Source organism: Ctenopharyngodon idella, chromosome 1 (assembly GCF_019924925.1).
Source record: "Ctenopharyngodon idella isolate HZGC_01 chromosome 1, HZGC01, whole genome shotgun sequence".
Classification (NCBI taxonomy): domain Eukaryota; kingdom Metazoa; phylum Chordata; class Actinopteri; order Cypriniformes; family Xenocyprididae; genus Ctenopharyngodon; species Ctenopharyngodon idella.
The window spans coordinates 1397355-1413007 of record NC_067220.1 but is presented as its reverse complement, the minus strand read 5'-3'; the positions used below and the strand labels follow the sequence as shown (position 1 = coordinate 1413007).

The following is a 15653-nucleotide window of genomic DNA, read 5'->3' as shown; positions in this document are numbered from 1 at the left end:
AAAAATGCATCTGATACTTTGGGTTTTTGACATTTTTATCAGTTGTAAGAAACATTAACCGCTTTTTAGGAGGAAATTTGTTGGATAGTTTATACATAAAAAAACAATAATGATATCATAGTTTGATGTGGATTCTGAACTATGGACAGAAGCTATCAGACAAACTTTATATGACAATTGAACAAAACAAACACAAGAAGTAACTAGAATTTGTGTTTATCTGCTTCCTTCCCTTCGCTTTGACTGTTGTCATGAAAACATCAAATATTTGGCCAAAATTTCATCCCTCCAGATTGAATATTTCTTTTTGATCATAGAGGAGGCAAGTAAATCTGTAACATTTACAGTTCATCATAACAGAAAACAAGAAAATTAATGTACATTCTGTGTCAACTGCCTTACAATAAAAATACTATAATAAAAATACTAATAATTTTAATGAAACCAAGAAATGTAATGTTTAGTCACAGAAATGTAACATTCACTTATATTTGCCACTAGATGGAGCCAGAACTTTAAATAAGCTGTCAAGTCACCTTTATTTATATAGCTCTTTTTACAATACAGATTGTTTCAAAGCAGCTTTACAGTGATAACAGGAATATTATGCATTGTTTGTCAATTTTGTCATTGTTCAGCACTATTCAGTTCAGTTGTTAAACATTCTCAGTTATTAATTAAGTTCATTTCATCTAAACAGCAGCTCTGGAGAGAACGGTGATGTCTTCGCCCAGCTCTGTTGAGTTCTCATATAATAGTGTTAATGCAGTCAGATCAATAATATAGTTGAATAGGTGTCCCTAACTAAGCAAGCCAGAGGCGACAGTGGGAAGGAACCCAAACTCCATCAGGTGACAGAATGGAGAAAAAAACCTTGGGAGAAACCAGGTTTAGTCGGGGGGCCAGTTCTCCTCTGGCCAACAACTGTGAACTGTGTGCAACTGTGAAAAAAATATCACAAACACTAAGGCTGGCTACACATTTAAAGATTTTAAGGCCGGGCTGCCTTTGACTTGATACCTGCGATAGCCAGTAGCTGGGTTTCCATCCAAAAGTGAAGCGAATCTTTTCAAAGTTTACAAAAAAAATAAATTAAAAAAAATACAAACGTGAATTAGGTGCGTTTCCATCAAGTTGTTCGAGCGGATTACGGTGGTATTGGTAACCTGATAACCAACAGTAAATAAAACACTAGCGGTGTCCGAAATCGAATACTTCTCTACTATATAGTACGCAAAAAACAGTCTGCGAACAGAGTAGTATGTCTGAATTCATAGTAGGCGAAAAAGTACCCGGATGTCTTACTACTTCCGGTGAGATTCTGAAGTGCGCATACAATTAACACTTTACTATCCCATGAGGACACGGGAGAGGATTTGTGAATGGAGTTGATGGAACGTAACTGACACTGGTAGATCATGTGACAGTAACAACATGGCGAATGTAGTATGTCCGAATTCATTCAAACTACACGCATTCGTACTATATAGAACATACTTTTTCAACGGCCGTGTAGTAAATTTCAATTCAAATGTAGTATCTACTCAACAGTACGCAATTTTGGACGCAGCTACTGTGATCGAGAGTTCATGAAGGGTTCGCTAATCACTTATGAATAAATAGAAAACAAACGAGAGCTGTCTGAACACTTCTCGACTTTATTTAGCGTCACACACGTGAGAGGACAAGCCCGAAAAACCTGTGCACATTACCCTATCCACGGCAAGCCCCGAGGGGAAAATGCATTGCACACACACATATATGATGAGCGCCAGTACATCCAGAATTAATACATCATGACAGAATCAAACTCAAAAGCCACCTCAAGTGAGCACAAAAACTTTTTAGCGAATTAAGGAATTTTTATACGAAATTTGGCATATCCATCACTCGTTTCTGATGCGATACTTCAAAATGCAGATAAAAACAGGGTGATGTAAACATAGCTAATGAGAGCGAGCAAGCGTCACTTATTGTAATGGTAGGGAGTATGAGAGAGCGCGAAGGATGATGACATAGAGGGAGGGAGAAATAAAGTGGCGTTCGCCATGTGAGTTAGACACGAATGTGTGCTGCGTGTTTATTAAGATTTAATATAGAGAACATTAAACACTTATAACTGAAACTTGGCAGCCACAAACATGCCACGAAAGTGTATTGAGAAAGATCACCCCCCATATTCTTTTTTTCTATTTTGTTTTTCAGAATGTGCTGACAATGTCGAAAGTCCTCTAATTGTTTTTTTTATCATGTCACATTTGATCTCAAGAGTCTTGGTTAGATCTCGTCTCACTGTGAAATCGTTCCTGCAATCAACAGGTGTGTGGTCCCGCAGTCCGGCTAAATCTTCTGGTGTGTGCGTTCAGAAGATTATAATGCTAAAAATCACTTGAAACTGTTATGTCTGTCGGTTAAGATTTGAAAATCATCTAGTGTGTCCCAGGCCTAACACTAGAGAGATTCTCTCACAGCATCTTTACACAGACTATAAAAAAGTTAAATGCCTTTATTGTACAAACCCGATTCCAAAAAAGTTGGGACACTGTACAAATTGTGAATAAAAAAGGAATGCAATAGTTTACAAATCTCATAAACTTATATTTTATTCACAATAGAATATAGATAACATATCAAATGTTGAAATTGAGACAATTTGAAATGTCATGCCAAATATTGGCTCATTTTGGATTTCATGAGAGCTACACATTCCAAAAAAGTTGGGACAGGTAGCAATAAGAGGCCGGAAAAGTTAAATGTACATATAAGGAACAGCTGGAAGATCAATTTGCAACTTATTAGGTCAATTGGCAACATGATTGGGTATAAAAAGAGCCTCTCAGAGTGGCAGTGTCTCTCAGAAGTCAAGATGGGCAGAGGATCACCAATTCCCCCAATGCTGCGGCGAATATCAGAAAGGAGTTTCTCAAAGAAAAATTGCAAAGAGTTTGAAGTTATCATCATCTACAGTGCATAATATCATCCAAAGATTCAGAGAATCTGGAACAATCTCTGTGCGTAAGGGTCAAGGCCGGAAAACCATACTGGATGCCCGTGATCTTCGGGCCCTTAGACGGCACTGCATCACATACAGGAATGCTACTGTAATGGAAATCACAACATGGGCTCAGGAATACTTCCAGAAAACATTGTCGGTGAACACAATCCACCGTGCCATTCGCCGTTGCCGGCTAAAACTCTATAGGTCAAAAAAGAAGCCATATCTAAACATGATCCAGAAGCGCAGACGTTTTCTCTGGGCCAAGGCTCATTTAAAATGGACTGTGGCAAAGAGGAAAACTGTTCTGTGGTCAGACGAATCAAAATTTGAAGTTCTTTTTGGAAAACTGGGACGCCATGTCATCCAGACTAAAGAGGACAAGGACAACCCAAGCTGTTAGCGCTCAGTTCAGAAGCCTGCATCTCTGATGGTATGGGGTTGCATGAGTGCGTGTGGCATGGGCAGCTTACACATCTGGAAAGGCACCATCAATGCTGAAAGGTATATCCAAGTTCTAGAACAACATATGCTCCCATCCAGATGTCGTCTCTTTCAGGGAAGACCTTGCATTTTCCAACATGACAATGCCAGACCACATACTGCATCAATTACAACATCATGGCTGCGTAGAAGAAGGATCCGGGTACTGAAATGGCCAGCCTGCAGTCCAGATCTTTCACCCATAGAAAACATTTGGCGCATCATAAAGAGGAAGATGCGACAAAGAAGACCTAAGACAGTTGAGCAACTAGAAGCCTGTATTAGACAAGAATGGGACAACATTCCTATTCCTAAACTTGAGCAACTTGTCTCCTCAGTCCCCAGACGTTTGCAGACTGTTATAAAAAGAAGAGGGGATGCCACACAGTGGTAAACATGGCCTTGTCCCAACTTTTTTGAGATGTGTTGATGCCATGAAATTTAAAATCAACTTATTTTTCCCTTAAAATGATACATTTTCTCAGTTTAAACATTTGATATGTCATATATGTTGTATTCTGAATAAAATATTGAAATTTGAAACTTCCACATCATTGCATTCCTTTTTTATTCACAATTTGTACAGTGTCCCAACTTTTTTGGAATCGGGTTTGTACTTACAATTATTTTATTGTACTTATTATATTATCCCTAAAGGAATTTCATAAATAATGTTCATTATGTGTTGTATATTCCGAAAGGCTGCAGTTTGTTTACTAAAGCTACATTTGGGATCAATTAATTATACATTTACCCAAATTTCCCATTAAGAACTGGCAGCCACTCCACTGCATTGTGGGGGAGAGTTTTGCATGAGCGTGCAACATTCACATTTCCTTCTGAAAATGGACAAATCTAATTTGATATATTTGAAGTGACTTTATATCTCAGCACGTTTCAGAGGTCGTGTTTAATACAATAATGCTGTATAATTAAGCATCTTTATAATTAATCTTAGTCAGATGTTGAGTTTGTGAAGATATTGTTAGGGATTCACGAGCCTCAGAGCGACCGTTAGCTAAACCACTGCTATCCAAGCTCCAACATCGTCCATACAGTTCGCGGTGTGTAATTGCAAGTCTTCTGAAGACATAAAACATTTCTGTGAGAGGAACTGATCCAAAATTAATCGATTACTCACAGAAAATCTTCCTCTCTCTGATCTGCCTGTTCATATGGCGACTCCCCCGCGAACTGTTTTCATTCAAACGGACGAGCAGCGCTTAGGGCCATATAAGGACACAAAAGGGAGGAGTCGAAACTGCGCCTAAACCAAATTGGCTTTGTGTCAGATGTGAGATAAACAAGAGTCAGAATTATCACTTTATCCATCGCTTTCTTTACGAGAGGTTTTCTTAATTTCAGAATAGAGGTGAATGCCAACCTAAAATAATTGAGAGAGAAGTTTGACTTTTGGCATCTTACAAGTATAAATTTTATTAAGCAACCTTATTTACAACTTCAGTTAGTAGGACTTATTAGCAAGAACAGTTTTTCCTTGTGCTTCCGCTTAAATATTTCAGATGAGCTGGTAGAGCTGAGATATAACTTTTCATATATTACACAAATTCACTGACTTTGTGTCTATTTACTAAGTACTAAAAAAGCAATTTCCTATTCTTATCACACCTGCAGTGGTCTGAAGGACTTTTTGGTTTGACCAAAAGAATTTAAATGCAAGAACAAAATCACAAGCTGAAGAGCATTTTTATTGATCTTTATCACTGACCACAGTATAAAAAAAAAAAAAAAAAAAATGCAAACACAAAGACCTGAGACATTTACCAGCAAGTCACTTTATCCTTGTAAAAATACAGTAAACCTGGAGATGCTGCTTAAGCGTTAAAAACATAAAATTGTTATCATAAAAAAATACAAAGTATGAAATTTACAGCATTTTTTACAAACATACTGTGTCATTGACTTGTAGACTCATTGTTTTCCTTAATGCAACACATCTGCTCTCAATGGATGTTGATCTTCTGTCTCTCTCTGTTCAGTCTCGTGTGTCTCACCGTGAGTTTCCTGAGTAAGTCTGTTTAATCTCATGTAATGCTGTTAATGGTAACAATGTCATGCTATATTTGCAAATCAAATATGATGTAAAGAATAATAAACACCCTGATTGTAAGACTTTAACATCTTTGGAAACTAAAGAAAAACAGAAAGTATTGTGTATATGTATTTCGCTCAGGGGTTTTATTTCCTGTCTTCATCGAGGCCTCAGACAAACTGAGGTGACAAACTATTTTAAAACGTGTGAAAGAATCAACATGAGCAGCAACGGAAACTTCAGACTAAAGTGTCTCACGATTCAACAGACTGTACTGAACAAAACAAACATCTGTTTAACACTAAATTAAGGATTATGAAGATATATTCTTGCAATGAATTGCGAGTGTAACACATATAAATCACTCTATTATACTCTATACAATAAGCTACTAATGGTATACAGCAAAAACTCCAGTGTTAAATTAACTCTCATCAGTTTATTTGAGACCACACTCAAGAGTGTTAAAGTGTTAAAATAAGAGTGTTAAATGAACACTGAAGCAGTGTTTAAGTTAATGAGATAATTAAGTGATTAATTGAGTGACGATTGACTGTTATTGAAGATACTGATGTTAACAAGCAGAATCACCAAAGGAGAAAATCACAATTTTAAGTCACCATCATGGAGATCAGTGTTTGCTTTAGTTGGGCTCTTGACCCTTGAGTTTTTAATATTAGATTTAGTTTGGCTGCTGTAACTGAGTTATAACAGGATTCAGGTCAAATAATGATTATGTCAAAACATAACCAACACCACCTGATCACATTTTCTTTTTGTTCGTCTGGTTGTTATAACTCAGGTACAGCAGCCAAACAAAATGTAATATTAAAAAATCAAGAGTCAAGAGCTCAACTAAAGCAAACCATGATCTCCATGATGGTGACTTAAAATTTCCTTCTTTGGTGATTCTGCTTGTTATCATCAGGTGTCTTCAATAATGGTCAATCGTCACTCAATTAATCACTTAATTATCTCATTAACTTTAACACTGCTTCAGTGTTCATTTAACAATCTTATTTTAACACTTTAACACTCTTGAGTGTGGTCCCAAATAAACTCTGATGAGAGTTAATTTAACACTGGGGGTTTTGTTGTGTAATGTGTGATAATCTTGTGATCTCTGTCAAGAGGGAACTAGTTAAGTTTAATCTGAGTGTAATCAGAGTAAATCTCCTCCTTACTGATGGTGACTGTAGCGTCACTGAGAGACTCTTCATGCTTCTGGAAACTGACAGACGCGTAAATGAGCCCATCAGAGGGGATTGTGGGTAGTTCATCGTGACTGTTATTTTGAGCTGATCCAGGATCTGTGAGAGAATCACATCTGCTTTCTGCACATGATGACTGAACATAGAGAAAACAGAGAGGAGAAATACATTAAAATGACAAAACACAACACTACACTCACACACACACACACTGTAACTCACCATTCTATTTCTCTCTCTCTTTCTCTTGTCTGATGTCGAGGTTCTTCCTAATAACCCAAAACACAATGTATGGATCAGTAAGAGAAAGACAAACTAGATCAAACTGGAGACGAACAGCAGCATCTGAGACAGAAACTCACTGAGTCAGTGAGATTTTACTGCTGCTGACAGTCAGAAGATTCAAGCAGCTCAGAGACACTACAATAACTCTAATAATTTATTTCAACATTATAAATGATCAAACCTCGTCTCTTGTGTCTTAATTCACACACAGTCAGAGTGAATCCACCAATCAGCAGCAGAATCACACACACACAAATAATGATGATCATGAAGGAATCTGAAAATAAAACACACAAACACACCCCAGAGATGAATAACACAAATATAATAGAATTTTCAGCCCCTTTCTATCCAACATGCATGTCTTTTTTAACACACCTAACAGAACTCTGTCTTAATGTTTGACCTGTGATCTCTGTCATAAAGGAACTACTGTAGCTGAAGTTTTCTGCAGTAACATGAGTGTATTTTAGTCTCTCCTCTGCAGATCTGCACACGTTCAACTTCATCTCTGTTTCTGTCTCTGTTAAGTCTCATGTGGTGTCACTGTGGGTTTTCTGAATAAAGACCGTTTAGCCAAATTAAACTGAGACTCTGAACCTTCAGCTCATTTCTGTGGTTTTGTGCTGGTATGAAAACAGCCGTTCATCACAAACACTGGGGGAAAAAATAACATACTGCAAACACAGACAATCCTATCTGCACAGCATTATTTCTCAGATGTCCTGTGAGCTACAGTGCACAGCATATGAAATTGAATAATTTTATCCATTTCTCAGTGAAAATGAGACAGATTTGCTGAACTTTTACAGAACAGTTTTGATTAAACATGTATTAAGTGTGGTCACCTAACATCTTTAGGATAAGAAAAATACTACATTTCATTGTAGTACAGTATATCATAATCATCTGAATTCACTCACTGATGACGTTGATCTGAATTTTGGTGGTCAGGGAGATGAAAGTCAAATGTGTGTCTCTGGTTTCTGCTCCACACCAGTAAACTCCAGCATCTCTCACGCTCACATTACTGATGCTCACTGTAAAAACTCTCTCTTCATTTCTCTCAGATGAACCATTCATTTCTGTCACTGTAGATGTGCGGATGTTTTGACAGATGTGATTATCATCCTCTTTGCAGAAATGAACTTTATGTTCCTCTGGGATCTGACAGCTGATGTTGACTTCTTCACCAAGAAGAGCAGATTTCGTTATCTTCTTAGGATATTTTGCACCTATAAAATAAAACAATTAAATAACATTCAGATCAGATAATTCATACATGCAAGATACAGTATATCGTGTTCCTCACCATCTGTGACGTGCAGCTGGAGTTCAGTGAAGCTCTCAGCATAGTGAGACACATTCACTCCACACCTGTATGTTCCTGCATCTGCAGCTTTCAGCTCTCTAAAAAACACCATCAAGACTCCTGCTCTGGTGTCGTCATATAAAGAAACATCTCCATTCTCCATCCATTCATCCTGAACTCCTGGATTCTTCCTCTCTGAACATCCATCTGATTCTTTACAGATGTATTTTGTCTTGGTTTTGTATTGAGGATGTTCACACTTGATCATCATACGACCTCCTGAGTATCCGCTCACTCTAGACACGCCCACTTTAGCTGTCAATCACAAATATCTGACTTAATAAGAGTGTTCATGGAATGTAAACTCTAGCAAATAGCAAAGCAACAAACACAGACTGTGTGAACTTAATACTGAATTTAATTGATTGTTTGTTCTTATCCATAACACATCTAATTACTTTTTCAGCAAACTTGCAGAATCTATAACAGATGTGCTGGATTGTTTGTTATACTCACTAACAACATGTAGATGAACAGGATTAATAATGGAGTAATGGGACGATTGTTCTCTGATCCAAACTCCACATAAATAAACTCCTCCATCATCTGGTCTCACAGCAGTAATTCTGACGTTGAAGATGTTTTTCTTTTTGTCATCAGAAATACTGTATCTTTCTTGTACAGTTCTTGTGCTGTAGATCATCTTAACTGAATTTTCTCCTTCTTTGAATATGATCTTAACATCATTAATATGATTCTGTAAATATTTACAGCTGAAGGTGGCAGTTTCTCCAATATCCACCATCACTTTCTTTAACATGTTACAACATGAATCTGTTTTTCACATAAAAAAAGCATATATATATGTATATAATAGCTTTGAAATTATCAGTAGTTTTTCTAAACAACAAAGTTTTTCCTAAAATGACTGACCTTCTTTCACATTCAAAGTCATATCGATGTACCATTCGCCTTCAACACCAATCCGGTAAGTTCCAGCATCTTGTGTGATCACATCTCTAATGTAGATCATGAGGTTTTCAAAATCATTGCTAAATAACATGAATCTTCCTTCGTTAATCCACTGATTATGTTTCATATCATTTATTATTGTTCTCCACTCAGGTAATTTGGCCATATATTTAGCGGAGTTACTATGCCAGTATTTCCCAGAATCAACAAGAAGACTTCCTCCAGAATATCCAGTGACACTAAAGCATCTCACTGCACCTGTCAATCAGATTGATACTGTGATCAGAAACCTCATGAACAGAAAACAGCATCATTACTGCAGTGATGAAAGAGAAAAGCTCTGACCTGAGATCAGGTAGAAAGTGAAGAAGATGAGGAGGATCTTCATTGTGAGTTGAGTTCAGTCTTCTTTATGCTGAATGTTCTCTGTGTGAATCTCTCTGTCTCTACATCTGTCTGCTTTAGTTACTTCCTCTTTATTCAGCTCTTTATCAGTAATGAGCAGCTTTACTGGCCCCTCCCACCATCAGCACTGACTGAATATTACATTAATCACACTGAAAGAGCGCCACCTAGTGGAGGATACAGTGTCTGATACTGAGAGATCATACAGGTTTCATCTTCTCTATATAAGGACAAAAGACAATTTAGTACATGTTCAGCATTATTTAAATCTTCCACTAGAGGGCAACAGTATAATTTACATCTACAGTAAGCCTGTACAAGACACTCTTGGAAATACAAATAAATGCATTTGATACTTTGTGTTTTTGACATTTTTTTTCAGTTGTAAGAAACATCAACATGTTTTTAGGTGAAAACAGACCAGATCTGATTGTTTGGATACTTTATGCATTCAAACAAACAAAAAAAAACATAAAAGGTTTCATTTTCTCTATATAAGGACTAATGACAATTTAGTACATGATCAGCATTATTTAAATCTCCCACTAAAGGGCGTACATGTACATGTAAATTCAATGAGGTCCCATAGAGCCCATACAGGGCACTCTTGTAAATGTCAAAAAATGCATCTGATACTTTGGGTTTTTGACATTTTTATCAGTTGTAAGAAACATTAACCGCTTTTTAGGAGGAAATTTGTTGGATAGTTTATACATACAAAAACAATAATGATATCATAGTTTGATGTGGATTCTGAACTATGGACAGAAGCTATCAGACAAACTTTATATGACAATTGAACAAAACAAACACAAGAAGTAACTAGAATTTGTGTTTATCTGCTTCCTTCCCTTCGCTTTGACTGTTGTCATGAAAACATCAAATATTTGGCCAAAATTTCATCCCTCCAGATTGAATATTTATTTTCATACAGGAGGCGAGTAAATCTGTAACATTTACAGTTCATCATAACAGAAAACAAGAAAATTAATGTACATTCTGTGTCAACTGCCTTACAATAAAAATACTATAATAAAAATACTAATAATTTTAATGAAACCAAGAAATGTAATGTTTAGTCACAGAAATGTAACATTCACACATATTTGCCACTAGATGGAGCCAGAACTTTAAATAAGCCGTCAAGTCACCTTTATTTATATAGCTCTTTTTACAATACAGATTGTTTCAAAGCAGCTTTACAGTCGTAACAGGAATATTATGCATTGTTTGTCAATTTTGTCATTGTTCAGCACTATTCAGTTCAGTTGTTAAACATTCTCAGTTATTAATTCGGTTCATTTCATCTAAACAGCAGCTCTGGAGAAAACGGTGATGTCTTCGCCCAGCTCTGTTGAGTTCTCATATAATAGTGTTAATGCGGTCAGATCAATAATATAGTTGAATAGGTGTCCCCAACTAAGCAAGCCAGGAGGCGACAGTGGGAAGGAACCCAAACTCTATCAGGTGACAGAATGGAGAAAAAAACCTTGGGAGAAACCAGGTTTAGTCGGGGGGCCAGTTCTCCTCTGGCCAACAACTGTGAACTGTGTGCAACTGTGAAAAAAATATCACAAACACTAAGGCTGGCTACACACTTAAAGATTTTAAGGCCGGGCTGCCTTTGACTTGATACCTGCGATAGCCAGTAGCTGGGTTTCCATCCAAAAGTGAAGCGAATCTTTTCAAAGTTTACAAAAAAAAGAACAAAAAAAAAAAAAATACAAATGTGAATTAGGTGCGTTTCCATCAAGTTGTTCGAGCGGATTACGGTGGTATTGGTAACCTGATAACCAACAGTAAATAAAACACTAGCGGTGTCCGAAATCGAATACTTCTCTACTATATAGTACGCAAAAAACAGTCTGCGAACAGAGTAGTATGTCTGAATTCATAGTAGGCGAAAAAGTACCCGGATGTCTTACTACTTCCGGTGAGATTCTGAAGTGCGCATACAATTAACACTTTACTATCCCATGAGGACACGGGAGAGGATTTGTGAATGGAGTTGATGGGACGTAACTGACACTGGTAGATCATGTGACAGTAACAACATGGCGGATGTAGTATGTCCGAATTCATTCATACTACACGCATTCGTACTATATAGAACATACTTTTTCAATGGCCGTGAAGTAAATTTCAATTCAAATGTAGTATCTACTCAACAGTACGCAATTTTGGACGCAGCTACTGTGATCGAGAGTTCATGAAGGGTTCGCTAATCACTTATGAATAAATAGAAAACAAACGAGAGCTGTCTGAACACTTCTCGACTTTATTTAGCGTCACACACGTGAGAGGACAAGCCCGAAAAACCTGTGCACATTACCCTATCCACGGCAAGCCCCGAGGGGAAAATGCATTGCACACACACATATATGATGAGCGCCAGTACATCCAGAATTAATACATCATGACAGAATCAAACTCAAAAGCCACCTCAAGTGAGCACAAAAACTTTTTAGCGAATTAAGGAATTTTTATACGAAATTTGGCATATCCATCACTCGTTTCTGATGCGATACTTCAAAATGCAGATAAAAACAGGGTGATGTAAACATAGCTAATGAAAGCGAGCAAGCGTCACTTATTGTAATGGTAGGGAGTATGAGAGAGCGCGAAGGATGATGACGTAGAGGGAGGGAGAAATAAAGTGGCGTTCGCCATGTGAGTTAGACACGAATGTGTGCTGCGTGTTTATTAAGATTTAATATAGAGAACATTATACACTTATAACTGAAACTTGGCAGCCACAAACATGCCACGAAAGTGTATTGAGAAAGATCACCCCCCATATTCTTTTTTTCTATTTTGTTTTTCAGAATGTGCTGACAATGTCAAAAGTCCTCTAATTGTTTTTTTTATCATGTCACATTTGATCTCAAGAGTCTTGGTTAGATCTCGTCTCACTGTGAAATCGTTCCTGCAATCAACAGGTGTGTGGTCCCGCAGTCCGGCTAAATCTTCTGGTGTGTGCATTCAGAAGATTATAATGCTAAAAATCACTTGAAACTGTTATTATGTCTGTCGGTTAAGATTTGAAAATCATCTAGTGTGTCCCAGGCCTAACACTAGAGAGATTCTCTCACAGCATCTTTACACAGACTATAAAAAAGTTAAATGCCTTTATTGTACAAACCCGATTCCAAAAAAGTTGGGACACTGTACAAATTGTGAATAAAAAAGGAATGCAATAGTTTACAAATCTCATAAACTTATATTTTATTCACATTAGAATATAGATAACATACCAAATGTTGAAATTGAGACAATTTGAAATGTCATGCCAAATATTGGCTCATTTTGGATTTCATGAGAGCTACACATTCCAAAAAAGTTGGGACAGGTAGCAATAAGAGGCCGGAAAAGTTAAATGTACATATAAGGAACAGCTGGAAGACCAATTTGCAACTTATTAGGTCAATTGGCAACATGATTAGGTATAAAAAGAGCCTCTCAGAGTGGCAGTGTCTCTCAGAAGTCAAGATGGGCAGAGGATCACCAATTCCCCCAATGCTGCGGCGAAAAATAGTGGAGCAATATCAGAAAGGAGTTTCTCAGAGAAAAATTGCAAAGAGTTTGAAGTTATCATCATCTACAGTGCATAATATCATCCAAAGATTCAGAGAATCTGGAACAATCTCTGTGCGTAAGGGTCAAGGCCGGAAAACCATACTGGATGCCCGTGATCTTCGGGCCCTTAGACGGCACTGCATCACATACAGGAATGCTACTGTAATGGAAATCACAACATGGGCTCAGGAATACTTCCAGAAAACATTGTCGGTGAACACCATCCACCGTGCCATTCGCCGTTGCCGGCTAAATAGGTCAAAAATGAATCCATGTCTAAACATGATCCAGAAGCGCAGGCGTTTTCTCTGGTCCAAGGCTCATTTAAAATGGACTGTGGCAAAGTGGAAAACTGTTCTGTGGTCAGAAGAATCAAAATTTGAAGTTCTTTTTGGAAAACTGGGACACCATGTCATCCGGACTAAAGAGGACAAAGACAACCCAAGTTGTTATCAGCGCTCAGTTCAGAAGCCTGCATCTCTGATGGTATGGGGTTGCATGAGTGCGTGTGGCATGGGCAGCTTACACATCTGGAAAGGCACCATCAATGCTGAAAGGTATATCCAAGTTCTAGAACAACATATGCTCCCATCCAGACGTCGTCTCTTTCAGGGAAGACCTTGCATTTTCCAACATGACAATGCCAGACCACATACTGCATCAATTACAACATCATGGCTGCGTAGAAGAAGGATCCAGGTACTGAAATGGCCAGCCTGCAGTCCAGATCTTTCACCCATAGAAAACAATTGGCGCATCATAAAGAGAAAGATGCGACAAAGAAGACCTAAGACAGTTGAGCAACTAGAAGCCTGTATTAGACAAGAATGGGACAACATTCCTATTCCTAAACTTGAGCAACTTGTCTCCTCAGTCCCCAGACGTTTGCAGACTGTTATAAAAAGAAGAGGGGATGCCACTCAGTGGTAAACATGGCCTTGTCCCAACTTTTTTGAGATGTGTTGATGCCATGAAATTTAAAATCAACTTATTTTTTCCTTAAAATGATACATTTTCTCAGTTTAAACATTTGATATGTCATATATGTTGTATTCTGAATAAAATATTGAAATTTGAAACTTCCACATCATTGCATTCCTTTTTTATTCACAATTTGTACAGTGTCCCAACTTTTTTGGAACCGGGTTTATACTTACAATTATTTTATTGTACTTATTGTACTTATCTTCCTCTCTCTGATCTGCCTGTTCATAAGGCGACTCCCCCGCGAACTGTTTTCATTCAAACGGACGAGCAGCGCTTAGGGCCATATAAGGACAAAAAAGGGAGGAGTCGAAACTGTGCCTAAACCAAATTGGCTTCGTGTCAGATGTGAGATGAACAAGAGTCAGAATTATCACTTTATCCATCGCGTTCGTTACGAGAGGTTTTCTTAATTTCAGAATAGAGGTGAATGCCAACCTAAAATAATTGAGAGAGAAGTTTGACTTTTGGCATCTTACAAGTATAAATTTTATTAAGCAACCTTATTTACAACTTCAGTTAGTAGGACTTATTAGCAAGAACAGTTTTTGCTTGTGCTTCCGCTTAAATATTTCAGATGAGCTGGAAGAGCTGAGATATAACTTTTCATATATTACACAAATTCACTGACTTTGTGTCTATTTACTAAGTACTAAAAAAACTATTTCCTATTCTTATCACCTGCAGTGGTCTGAAGGACTTTTTGGTTCGACCAAAAGAATTTAAAGGCAAGAACAAAATCACAAGCTGAAGAGCATTTTTATTGATCTTTATCACTGACCACAGTATAAAAAAAAAAAAAAACTGCAAACACAAAGACCTGAGACATTTACCAGCAAGTCACTTTATCCTTGTAAAAATACAGTAAACCTGGAGATGCTGCTTAAGCGTTAAAAACATAAAATTGTTATCATAAAAAAATACAAAGTATGAAATTTACAGCATTTTTTACAAACATACTGTGTCATTGACTTGTAGACTCATTGTTTTCCTTAATGCAACACATCTGCTCTCAATGGATGTTGATCTTCTGTCTCTCTCTGTTCAGTCTCGTGTGTCTCACCGTGAGTTTCCTGAGTAAGTCTGTTTAATCTCATGTAATGCTGTTAATGGTAACAATGTCATGCTATATTTGCAAATCAAATATGATGTAAAGAATAATAAACACCCTGATTGTAAGACTTTAACATCTTTGGAAACTAAAGAAAAACAGAAAGTATTGTGTATATGTATTTCGCTCAGGGGTTTTATTTCCTGTCTTCATCGAGGCCTCAGACAAACTGAGGTGACAAACTATTTTAAAACGTGTGAAAGAATCAACATGAGCAGCAACGGAAACTTCAGACTAAAGTGTCTCACGATTCAACAGACTGTACT

At 37.3% G+C, this 15653-nt stretch overlaps 1 protein-coding gene and 2 long non-coding RNA genes across 15 annotated transcripts in view; 1 reads left to right on the top strand and 2 right to left on the bottom strand.

Annotated features, from left to right (window-relative positions):
- The window catches only part of LOC127508732 (uncharacterized), a 488047-nt gene that overhangs the window by 54860 nt on the left and 417534 nt on the right, over positions 1-15653 (top strand). The gene's annotated exons all lie outside the window — the stretch shown is intronic.
- The window catches only part of LOC127500999 (uncharacterized), a 385015-nt gene that overhangs the window by 33011 nt on the left and 336351 nt on the right, over positions 1-15653 (bottom strand). Inside the window, exon 8 of the mRNA XM_051872723.1 lies at positions 8340-8654. Within this exon, the coding sequence (XP_051728683.1) occupies positions 8340-8654 (315 nt within the window). The remainder of the gene's footprint in view (positions 1-8339; positions 8655-15653) is intronic.
- On the bottom strand, positions 6805-8255 carry LOC127508783 (uncharacterized). Its single transcript, XR_007928933.1, has 4 exons — positions 7951-8255; positions 7209-7304; positions 6965-7011; positions 6805-6878 (listed from the first exon to the last, which is right to left on the bottom strand). It is a non-coding gene; the product is annotated as an uncharacterized LOC127508783 (long non-coding RNA).